At 35.3% G+C, this 11,924-nt stretch overlaps 1 protein-coding gene across 1 annotated transcript; it reads right to left on the bottom strand.

The window, feature by feature from the left end:
• Window positions 1-633: 633 nt before the first annotated feature.
• On the bottom strand, window positions 634-1,083 carry LOC133853898 (uncharacterized). The gene has a single exon (XM_062289921.1). It carries the CDS (start codon window positions 1,081-1,083, stop codon window positions 634-636), a length of 450 nt encoding a protein of 149 aa, XP_062145905.1.
• Between the last annotated feature and the right edge of the window lie 10,841 nt (window positions 1,084-11,924).

Genomic DNA, 11,924 nt, shown 5'->3' with positions numbered 1-11,924 from the left:
ATTGGCATCGTCCCGTCCTTCTTCTTCACAAAAAGAACTAGTGCTCCCCTACGCTAGGGCAAATAAATCCTTTGTCCAATAAATCTTGTAGCTGAGTCTTCAATTCTTTAAATTCTGCTGGCGCCATCCGGTAGGGTGCTTTGGATATCGGAGCTGTCCCTGGAGTTAGTTCAATACAGAATTCTATTTCTCTATCTGGAGAAAGTCCCAGAAGATCTTCTAGAAAAACATCAAGGAATTCTTGCACCACTGGTATGTCTTATATCTTCTTTTCTTCATGAGATGATTCTTTTATGCATACTAGATAGACTTGGCATCTTTCTAATATCAATCGCTTGACTTGCGTTACTGAAATCAATTAGGGGGTATTGTTCACCTTAGTTCCAACAAATTTGAACTTGGTGTCGGCTGGTAATCAAAAAATTATCTCTTTGCTGCGACAATCGATGATGGCATGATTGTTTGACAACCAATCCATCCCGAGAATGATATCGAACCCCTCAATATCGAATGCTATTAAATTAGCCGTGAGGTTTCTCCCTTCAATACAAATTGGACAGTTCAAAACTATTTTCCTGCATATCACCGCTTTTCCTATTATGGTGGCTACTAGCACTCCTACTTCCATTGGTTCTATGCTAATATGAAATCTCCTAGCATACTTGATATAAACGAATGAGTAGCACCAAAATCGAACAAAACTATAGCCTTGCCAGAAAAATGGGGTAGAATACCTGTAACTACTTCGTTTTCAATCTCTGCTTCGCCTGGCATGAGAGCATAGACTCTAGCTTGAGTAAACTGCTTCTGTCCATTTCCATGTTGCTGGGGTTTATCTCCCACCTTTGTCTTAGGGCAGTTTCGTACAAAATGTCCACTTTGTCCACACCGAAAACAATTGTTGGTCTTTATGCGACATTGTCCTTGGTGATGACGGTGACATTTAGGGCAAAAAGTGCCATTAGATGACGTCGGCCTGTTCTCTCTAAATTTGACTTCTTGATTGTTACCATTCAGTCCTCCTCTCCATCCATCCTGGTTTTGATTCAGTAGGGGTGCAGCCCTTTTTCGAAATTCTGCCATTGCTGTAGCGTTCTTTGTTCACCAATTCCACAAAGTTGCGAATCTCTAGACATACCACTTGATCGTGGATTCGAGGGCTGAGACCTCGTTCAAACTTTCTCACTCGATTCTTTTCGTCTGCTACCAAGTAGGGACCGAAACGCGCCAATTCATTGAAATGGCCCACGTATTGGGCGACAATCAAATTTCCTTGAGTGAGATCCATGAATTCCCGGGCTTTCACTTCTCTAAGAATTTTGGGAAAATATTATTGAAGGAATTCTTTCTGGAACCACTGCTAGGAAATTGCTTCCCTGCTGCCCAGCTCTTGAATTAGTAGCACCTTCATGGTGACCCACCAATTTTTGGCTTCGACTAACAGTCGATATGTAGTATACTGCACCTTTTGTTCTTCTATGCAGCTCGCAAGTTGTAAGATTTCCTCCACATCGATCAACTAGTTCTCGCATTCCATGGGACCTCGTTTTCCGTCGAACGAGGGGATATGAAGACGCTCAAAGCATTTGAACGGACAACCACATTCTTCCTCACGAGATAGATCTCTTCTAAGATCAGTTATGGCCGTAACAAATTCTTTGGCCATAGCTTGAAACATTTGTGCCATGTTTTGGGGAGTCTCAATTCCGAAGCCTTGAGAAGCTTCTTTGCCTCCTTCCGCCATAATTTTGAAATGTGTCAAAGTTAGAATTCCTATTTAAATACTTATAAAATTATTCAATGACAAGCGTAGTAATGCATCATAACCTAAACCTGGGTTTCCATGTTTCCTAGGTTCTTTAGCAAGTCAACTACAGTTGACCTTGCTCTGATACCATGTTCTCATGCCCCCGTTTTGGGATATAAGGGAAATGTGAACTTAGTGGACTCATAATGTATAAGTAATTAATAGAAACACAAGAAATCAAGGAGAGGCAAATGAACATAAGATAATATGCTTTATATGATTAAAAGTTAACATCCTGGGAATTTATTACAAGTTCATTTTGTAGGTATACACAAAAGAAACAACTAAAGTTGATAGGATCCTCCTACATGTGGGACAATATGGTATACAATTAGCAAAAAGTGTAGGGTATACATAAACAAAAGAACCGCACAAGTTAGTTTTGTCTTCTAAATGGTCCCATCTTCTATAGAAATCCCAGATACTATTTGTTACTACTGCTACACCACGTCATAGTGGGTCCAAAAGTCCCACTCATATGACCATATGTATGGGTCTTTACTAACTAGCAGACCCACGGCGACTCCTGTCCTTACCACTATGATAAACAACGCCATCTGAAAATATATATATATATATATATATATATATATATATATATATATTTAGGGGGAAAGGGGTGAGTTTAACAACTCAATAAGGAAAGCACAACAATCAAAAAAAAAAATATTTTTCAAAATTCTAAAAGCAGTACTAAAAATGAATAAGTGACATTTATATCCACAATGCGTGATGATGCATGAATCATTTATATAGTATGAAAGTCTTAATCGCCACCGGCCCACCTAACTGCTATTTAACTGTGAGCGGCGCACGTTACGTTTGGTACGTCCAAAAGAACTGATCCCGAAGGACCTAATCGCTCATCCTGTCGTCACAGGAGAGCGCCAACAGGTTAGGCACTTCCCTAGGTGAAGATCCCCTGACCAATAGCCCACACTTTTTGGTGTGGTTGCCATGCTACTCATATGGATCCGGATCAAAACACGATGGTGCCGTGGGGTAAAACTTTGTGTAACCTATGCACATATAGTTATGATAATGCCATCATTCTCGCTCACATGGAGCACATGCAACATATACGACATGATGCGCAATCATAATTATACATGATCTCATGAAATTCCAACTACAATATTGTAATTATGTAATTAGAATAAAAATGACATAATTTAAAGGACAATTAATGTATAGGTGTAAATAAGGGTTTTAGAAGAAAAATCCCCGACTTTTCTTTTGAAAAACTTTTATTAAAATTTTGGCAGGGTTTTAAAGCTGTGTTTCCCTTACCTTGATGAACAAAAGTTTTGAATGATCTTCTACCTATACAAATCACAAGGATATATTTAGGGGGGTATTTTGAAATTTTAAATAAAATGTTTAAACAAAAGTACCCCATATATTATATATCCTTTATAACAAATATTATAAATCTTAAAATTTTGTAAATTTCTACATGCATAACATTTCTATTCCTACAAAACACATAACAATCTTGCCATCAATACTGAATAATCCTAAAAAAAAATCATATATGTGAATTTTGAGACACATGAAGAATTCTGTCAATGGTCTCCTAGAAAATCAAAGTCTACATAATATAATACCCAACAATAAGCCTTTACTGAATGCATAAAAAGAACAAATACTCATATTAAAATTCTAAAACAACTACCCATACGGATCCACAAGTATCTTCCACAGAGAAACAATTTTCTACGGCTATAACAGAGGTAAGAATCCAAGCAAAATAAATTCACAAAACCATAATTTTGAATTTTCATCAAAACACAAAGATTAGAAATCAATATTCATTACTAAAACTAGTACCCACTCGTTTATTTAACAACAAGGATCCAGAATTTTCATCATCAACCCAAACTAATTCTTTCAAGATCTACCCACACATCATTAAAAAATATACCCATTTGGTCCATAAAAAAAAATGCCCAAAGATCATCAAACAGAAAAATAAGAACCCAAAATCATTCTAGATCACCAAACCCAAACCTAGAAGTTTACCTCTCTACTCATACGACCTACCCAAAGAAATCGCCTCCAAAACCTCTCAAAAAATCAACCCAAATGAAAAAGAACTAGGATTTTCACTTACCCATAAAGAAAATGAGCTTTCTACTGTATGGGTACTGGACAAATCGCCGAAAAAATCCCATCTTCGGCGTCACCGGTGATAATAGCTTAAAAGTGCTTATTTTTCCTATTAAAATAAGTATTATCATACTTTATTATAATTTAATTATTGCATTTTATATTTAATTGTGGAATATTGATCAAATATTAATATTAAGATTAAATGATATATTAATGCAAGAAATTATGTTGTGTAGGAATTACAAAAGAAATCAAAGAGTAAAAGCCAAGAGGTAGGTCAAAAGAAGAAGTCTATCCTATGCCCAAGATAGAGTCCAATGTGTAATACAATAAGAGGTGAAACCAAACTGCTGGACTCACGAATTGGAGAAACATTCTAATACTACTACATGACAAAATCAAGAAGAAAAAGATGTCTTCGGCTCTTATAAAAAGAAGCAGAGTTTTATTTCAAGTGTAAGAGAGAAACATGGAACAGATAGAAGACTTGGATTCTTATACTTGTACAAATTCCAAAAGAAAAATGACTCATATCTCTATAAGAGAAGCAACACGACAACAAACATAAAAGCTGAAAAATATAGAAAAAAAAAAGACGCACGACACAAGAGAAGAATTTTCGGCAGCCTTTCTTTCAATTTATTTTCTATTTATGATTTTTAGTACTTAAATCTCTAGCTAAGGTTAGGGGTGAAACTTAGTATTTTTATTATGTGTTCTTGAGACTATTTTATTTGTTCTTCATAGATTAATGATTAAATGTTAGGGATGATTTTTATTTGAAAGTAATTTAATGAGACAAGTTTATTTTGATTCATTATGATTTTTGTTTATATCAAATACTTACTTTGTTTGATTTGTTATGATTCGAAAATATATTGAATGCTTAATTTATTGTAACATGTTTTTGAAATCAAATTCTCAATCAATCCATGTTTAATTTATTTTATATTTACTTTGTGCTTAATTATTTTATTTTTCGATTAGGAGAGTTGATTTTTTATCAAGTTGAATTAAAAATATATGTCTCAGGAATACGTAATATAATACTAGGTGGATCTCTGAACCTTAGTGTTTTCATTAATTTTCTCCTATTTACTTTTTATTAATTTAGTTTAGTTGATTTAATTTTAGTTTATAATCTCGTCCTTGCTCCACTTTTTAGTGGATAAACGACTCAATTTACTTTTCTGTACAATAATAGGAATTTTACTAAGTATCTACCATTCCCTGTGGATCAACCTCGTACTTATCTAAAATTTCGTACTTCGCGACAACCTGCACTTAGGTTTACACATTTAAGTTGTCAACAACCGGCACTGGCCGTGACCCACCGGCGTCGGCGTCCTCCCTAACGGCGGTAGACCCACCAAAAACTCCCCCCTTCCCTTCTTCCTTCCCTCTCCTATTTCCTCTCTCACATTCTCTCATCTCCCTCTTCTCTATCTCTCTTATTTTTTTTTTTTTTTTTTTTTTTGAAAAGTAGAAGAACGAATAGTGAAGGAAAAAGGTGGAAGAAAGAAGGGGGAATAAATAGAAAAGAGAGGAAAGGAACAACTATGCAGTCTATGGGAAAAAAAAAAAATAAACAAATATTTTCAGACTTCAAAATTAACCTCATTGTGAAAGAATAAGTTAAAATTTAAAACATGAAAGGGAAAAGCAGATTACTGGGTAGATCCTGCTTGGCTGAAGGTGGGCTGAGTCTGAATTGTTTGGTGAAGGAAGGACTCTCTGCAATTCAGTTTTGTTAAAGAAGTACGTGACAACTAGGTGGCTTTCTCAAGGTGCCCACGGTGGACGGCTAGATGGGTGCAAGAAAAAGAAAGGAAACTGTGACACTTGTAGTGCATGCAAAAATGTATGTGCCCATGAAAGTTTACTCAAAAAAAGGTGGCCTGATATGTGGGTGGATGGTGGACAATTGTTTTAAGAGAGTACAGAGAATAATGCCATATGTAGGCCATGCAGGGTAAACGTGTCAAAAAAAAACTCCACGCGTGAAGGACATCACGTCCAAAAGCAATTGAGGTCCACGTGCATTTCTAGAACTCCTTTTTTTTTTTTAATGCTTATCAATATTTTATTCAAAAGTCTTTATAAAAGAATTAAATTAAACCTAATCTCTTTTAATTACACCTAAAGAGTTTTTTTTTGGGGTGTTATACCTTCGACCATCTTTAGATTAAACAACTTATTCATCAGATGCACCATGTTGTTAGCAGATGGTTTTTCATACATACTCGACAAAGCCACCATTAGACCAGCTGTCGTCTTCTCCTTCACAACGTTGTGCGCAACTGATCTTGATAGTGTTAACCGGACAAGTCCCAGTACCTATCGATCAAGTAGGGTCCATTCGTTATCGTCCATACTGTCAAGTTGCTCCCCCAAAAGATGCAGATGTAATTTCCTCCCATACAGATAATCTTCAATGTGCATCTTCCAATACTCGAAATTCGTGCCATTATACTTTTCGATTCCTATATTTCATTCTTCTCTTGCCATCACTCACACTCAAACCAAAAGCTCTAAAACCAATTGTTAGGAAATTTATCATATTTCCTAAGACCCGTGAGATGTGAAAAATAAAGAGATAGCAAGAAAATAAGCAATCACAAAAGACACGAAGATTTAAGTGGTTCCCTCAATGTGAGCTACGTCCACTGGCGGAGGTTATCACATAGAAATTCACTATGAAGATTGAGTACAAAAAACATAGTAAAGAGAAAATCACTCAGATCCCAAAGCCCCAATACACCCAAACCTCACTATCACACAATAGAGAGTATTCTCCAAAGGAGAATACAAAAGACATAAATACAAACTCTTCTTTTGCTGGAAACAGATGGCTTCCAGTCTCTCTAATTTTCTCTCACTATAGCATCATTTTCCTTTTTCTCTCTTAATTTGATTCCCAAAACCAAGAAGAAAACACATGAGGCTTGTGGTGCCATTCTCTGATGCACTTTCTTTTTGCACCACTAAACAAGAGGACTAAGACATGCTTTTATAAGCATGAATGAGAGTTATTGTAAGAAAGGAATCCAAATCCATGTTGGACAAAAAAGTCCAATACAAGTCAACAAAGAATGCAAACCCAAGTACTAGTCGATCTCCAAAAAATAAAACCCAATAGGAATAGAAAAACGATGCGGACCTCACTTTGAATTCAAGTCATACCCAACAACAAATAACATATTTATGAAGAATAGAACAAGGTTGAGAGAGAGAGAGAGAGAGAGAGAGAGAGAGAGAGAGAGAGAGAGAGAACGAGACTAGGGTTTGCTTAAAACCGATAATGCTTTTTTGTGCAATTGTGTAGAGGAATAAAGAAGAGCAAAAAGAAGAATAAAAAAAAGATTTGAAGATATTCTCATCTGTAGAGGAGTAAAGAAGGAAAAAGAAACTAAGAATTGATTTGTTGTGGTCTTGTCGAGTTGTGTATGGAGTATAGAAATAAAGAAGAGAAAAAAAAAAAAAAACAAATAAAAAGTGAAGCTTTGACAGAAAGCTTATTAGCTTTCAAAATATTTATATTGCACAAGATATATACACTGCAAAACGAAATATATACATTGCACAAGATTTTTTTTTTTTTATCGCGAAAGTAGGTGCATAGGCTTTTTAGTATTGTCTTCTTAATTTTTTTCTTTTCTTTTCTTTTCTCATTGAATTGTCTTGCCAAATTCCATTGGCTAAAAATTTCTCAAACAACCCATATAAAAAATAAAAAAATATCAAACAACATTCATGTTGATTTATAACAGGTGCGAAATGTACAAAAAACGTCTAAAAAAAATTATATAAACGGAGAAACTGACAACAGGTTTCTTCATCAACCCCAAACCAAAGGCCCACAAGTTGCTTTTCTTATTACTATTGAATCGCACATTTAGGAAAAAAAAAAAGTTGGTTCTCACTATTATATTTTACATGCATATTTGTCTTTTAGATCTAAAAGTAATTGTTTTGTCTTTTATATCAAAAATATGTTTTTTTTTTTTTTTTCCAACAAGGTACATGATAAGCGTCGAATGTTGCACATTCAAGCCCCTTAACTTGCATATGTTAATTTCTTAGCATTGTTATTTGTTTGATTTTGTGTTGTTTTAATGTTTTCAGGTTGTAAATAAATATGCAATTAACTCTATTGATTTTGGGCTTAAAGCACACTTTGAGAAGACCTAGAAGATATGTTTAAGTTTAACCAATCATAATAGAAGACCTATGTGATGTGATTAAGTTTAATCAAATTAAGAGAAGGATTAAATCGGAATTTCTCCAATAAGAGCCAAAATCGGATTGGATTCAAATTTGAATTCTACACATGTCTCAGTGTTTGAATCATAGCTTTTGCGTCAGATATCGGATTGCAATGAAATTAGTGGTGTTGGAAAGCTAATAAAGAATGCAACAAATATGTCAGAAATAGCTTTTCCCTAATTAAAACTTTGACTATGCCAAAATCGCCCCGCAATAAAAAACCGCAATTCTGAACGAATTTGGAATCCTTTTCCTACTTAGATTGAAGTTTCAATCTCCTACTTGGACAAGAAGACTCAAGAGACTATTTTTCTAGAATTCCAAGAGCTTCTAGGCCTCTCCTAGTCCCTAAAAATAGACCCCTAAGCTTCAAGAGAAGGTGGACTTGTGCTTGTGCTTGTGCTTAGCTTTAGACAAAATTCTTCTTTGAGGCTTGACAAGTTGAAGAGGAGAAGAACATGGCAGGAGGCCATTCCAGCACCTCGATGAGTGGCTAAATTCCTAATAGGGTGTTGATGTAGCCATTTCCAAGTAACAATGGTTTGATTGTATTTTAATTTGGTATTTTCTATATGCATGATAGTTGTATAATTGTGAGAATTGATCTTAATGTTTATATTCAATCATTATGAATTTCTTATCTTGTCTTAGAAAGTCTTTTATATTGATTGAACTCAATCCTTCATATTTTATATGATTATGTAAATGATTGTTATACAACGGTTTTAATTGACATGTGATTAAGAGGATTAGATAGACCATGCCTAGGGAAGACGGATTGTACTACACCATAGTTTAGTGTAATTTAGGTAAACAGTTCGTACCAATCGAAGATGGGTTATACTATTCCATTGATTGTGTGTATCCTATTAAAGACGTAGCTAATCCATGCCTAGGAAAGACGGGTCGTACCGCATCTTAGTGGCTAGGTGGACGGTCTGTGCCAACCGAAGATGGATTATACTTATTATTTAGAGGTAATTTCTTGACTACTCAAGTGAGACGAGCACTATATCATGCATAGTATGAATTTCCCTTGTTAATTTATGATTGACCATTGTTATGAAGTGAGTGGTGAAATCAATCCCCTAGTCTTTATCTCATCCCTACTTTATTTAAATTTATGTCTTTTACTTTTATACATTTATTTTTAGAAAACAAAAATCAACAGTCTTTAATTAAGTTATATTTAATCTTAAAAAACTTGATAGCAATTCCTACGCAGTCCTTGAGGTTCGACACCCTCAACATAGCCCTATCCTACAAGGATTCGTACTATTGCGAGTGGTAGTTTTATTATTGATATATTTTGGTAAACAAAATACCACATCAATTTTTGGCGCCGTTGCCGGGGACTGCAAACGGTTATGTTATTAAGTTTTAAAGATTGAATTTAACTTGACTCTTTTCTGTTTTTATTTTATTTTTTATTTTTAATTTTGGTTTCTTTATTTTTATTTTTTTGGTTTTCAATTCTTTATTTTTATTTTCTTTTAATTTATTTTTATTTTTTGTCAATTTAGTTCATGTGGGGAGACATTCTAACACCCCATAGACCATGTTTATATTGCTATAGTCATTATCACCATGTTAAAAGATTGTCCTACTGCAAAACAATTTTCTAACGATTTTTATTAGCATATGAACACATAGTTCTCTAGACCGAAGAATGAGCCTTACTGTGATTCCTATAACCCAGGATGGAGCAACCAGTCTAATATCTCGTGGCAAGCTCAAGCTCTTGAAAATTATGCTCCACAATTTCATGTACTATACCATCAGGCATATCCGCAGTTCAATGATCAAGATGTCTATCCACCATCTAACTTCCATCCTCTCCACCAGCAATGGCAATCATCTCCATATTGTGCTGACTTTGAGGATAACTGGCAGCCTTTTTCTCAAGCTACATCATCTCCTCAGTCAGATTCTGATGTTCAAGCTCAAATATTGAAACTTATGGGTGAGATAAATTAGAAACTCACTTAGACAGTGACCTCTCTCAGTCAGACATTGAACTCTTACTCTAAATCTATTGCCAAGATAGAAGCTCACGAAGAAGAGCCATCTCCCATCTACTGGCCTCCACAACAACAGTTTCAATAGGAACAATATACTCCTCAATTCTTCGCCGAGATGGAAGCCAGGATGGATGCTCACTTTGAACAAATCATGAACCACCTCAATTGAGAAGAAGAAGAGCTTCAAAGACAGTCGATGGCCAATCTTGATGGACACTACATGGTGGATGAGAGTACTTCTTATCATGAGCAAGCCATCACCACAATGAAGAATAGAGAAGTGGTCGAAACTCACGTGGAAGAAATGGAGGAGCAAATTGAGGCCCCACAAGCTCTACATCGAGCAAAAGGCAAGGAAGTGAGAACTGAGGCTCATTCATCATCCACTCTTATTCTTGTGACGCCATATGAACCCCAAGCCTCTATTTCTTATGACTTACCAAAAGGTCAGGAGAGTAGTTTGTTAGGGCTGTTAGAAGAGCAAAAAGAGACCATCAAGGTAGAAAACTTCCTTGTGTATTCTCCTTACTTTACTCCAGTTCATGATTCTCTTCCGGATGAGAAACTATTTGAGAATACTCAGAAGAATCTACCTCGATATGCAAACATTCGGAATTATCTTTCTGTAGGTAAAATTTATTCTCTTTGGTCCAAGAGCAAAAAAAGATTGGTGCTTCAAATTTAAATTTAAGGGTCAGAGAGCATTGAGCGCGTCAAGGATGTGGATTCCGTTGGCTTGATGGATCCCACATATTTTGACTAAATGAGTCAGCTTCATTGGTTCGAGCACAGGCCATGTATGCTCGAGTCCTCTACAGGCCAGGGTACATGATCTCCTTCCAGGTTTATCTTCTCCATTGTTGCTTCATTCTTAGTTTATATTTTTACAACAATGTGTTGCACTTGACTAGTTTTTGGTTGGAGTATCACTCTTTTTTTCAGGATATGTGTTTTTGCAATCAAGTTTGGGCGTATGATATGCCCTATATCTGCTTATTCAGGTGTTCCTATCCTCTTATTGTTATGTTCAGTTCTATACACACATTGGGGACAATGTGTGATTCAAGTTTGGGGGTATGGAAGAACGAAATACTGTCCAATATTTTGCTATGTTATTCTTGAGCATGCTGTTGATTTTGAATTCTGATTCGTATTTCATTGGTGAGCTTACCATGATGAACACATGATCACTTGACTAGGGAATTAAGAAGTTTTGTTATTTTCTTTGGCAGCATGAGATATTACTTGTTTCAATTTAATTCTCACAAGCACACTAGCACGTAGTCTGTGGGGTATGAAATTTGAAATCAGTTATGTTTGTTATCAATATCTTGGATGCAGCTGGGTAACTTATTGGAGGAATAACCTTGGCATAAAAAAATGAAAAAAAAAAAAGAAAGAAAGAAAAAAAAAAAAGAAAAAAAAAGAGAAGAATAATATTGATCACTTTGAGCTTTTCACTAAGTAACCCTCTTGCCTCATTAAGCATTGAGTATTCGCGTCAAAAGGTGGATGTTTACTTTGATTGATAAATGACTAAGTTTAGCTTCGTAACCTTTTTGACTCGAGTTAGTAAGTCTTTAGGGTGTTTTACACCTAATGCCCTAAAACCATCTGGTTTGGGAGTCATTGACCTAACATTCATTACATGGATCAATTAGAAAGCTTAAGGGAGCTAAGCATTGCACAGCCTGCATATATATAAAAATAAAAATAAT

This window comes from Alnus glutinosa, chromosome 13 (assembly GCF_958979055.1).
Source record: "Alnus glutinosa chromosome 13, dhAlnGlut1.1, whole genome shotgun sequence".
NCBI classification, from domain to species: domain Eukaryota; kingdom Viridiplantae; phylum Streptophyta; class Magnoliopsida; order Fagales; family Betulaceae; genus Alnus; species Alnus glutinosa.
The sequence above is the reverse complement of the archived record's forward strand: the minus strand, read 5'-3'. Positions and strand labels throughout refer to the sequence as shown.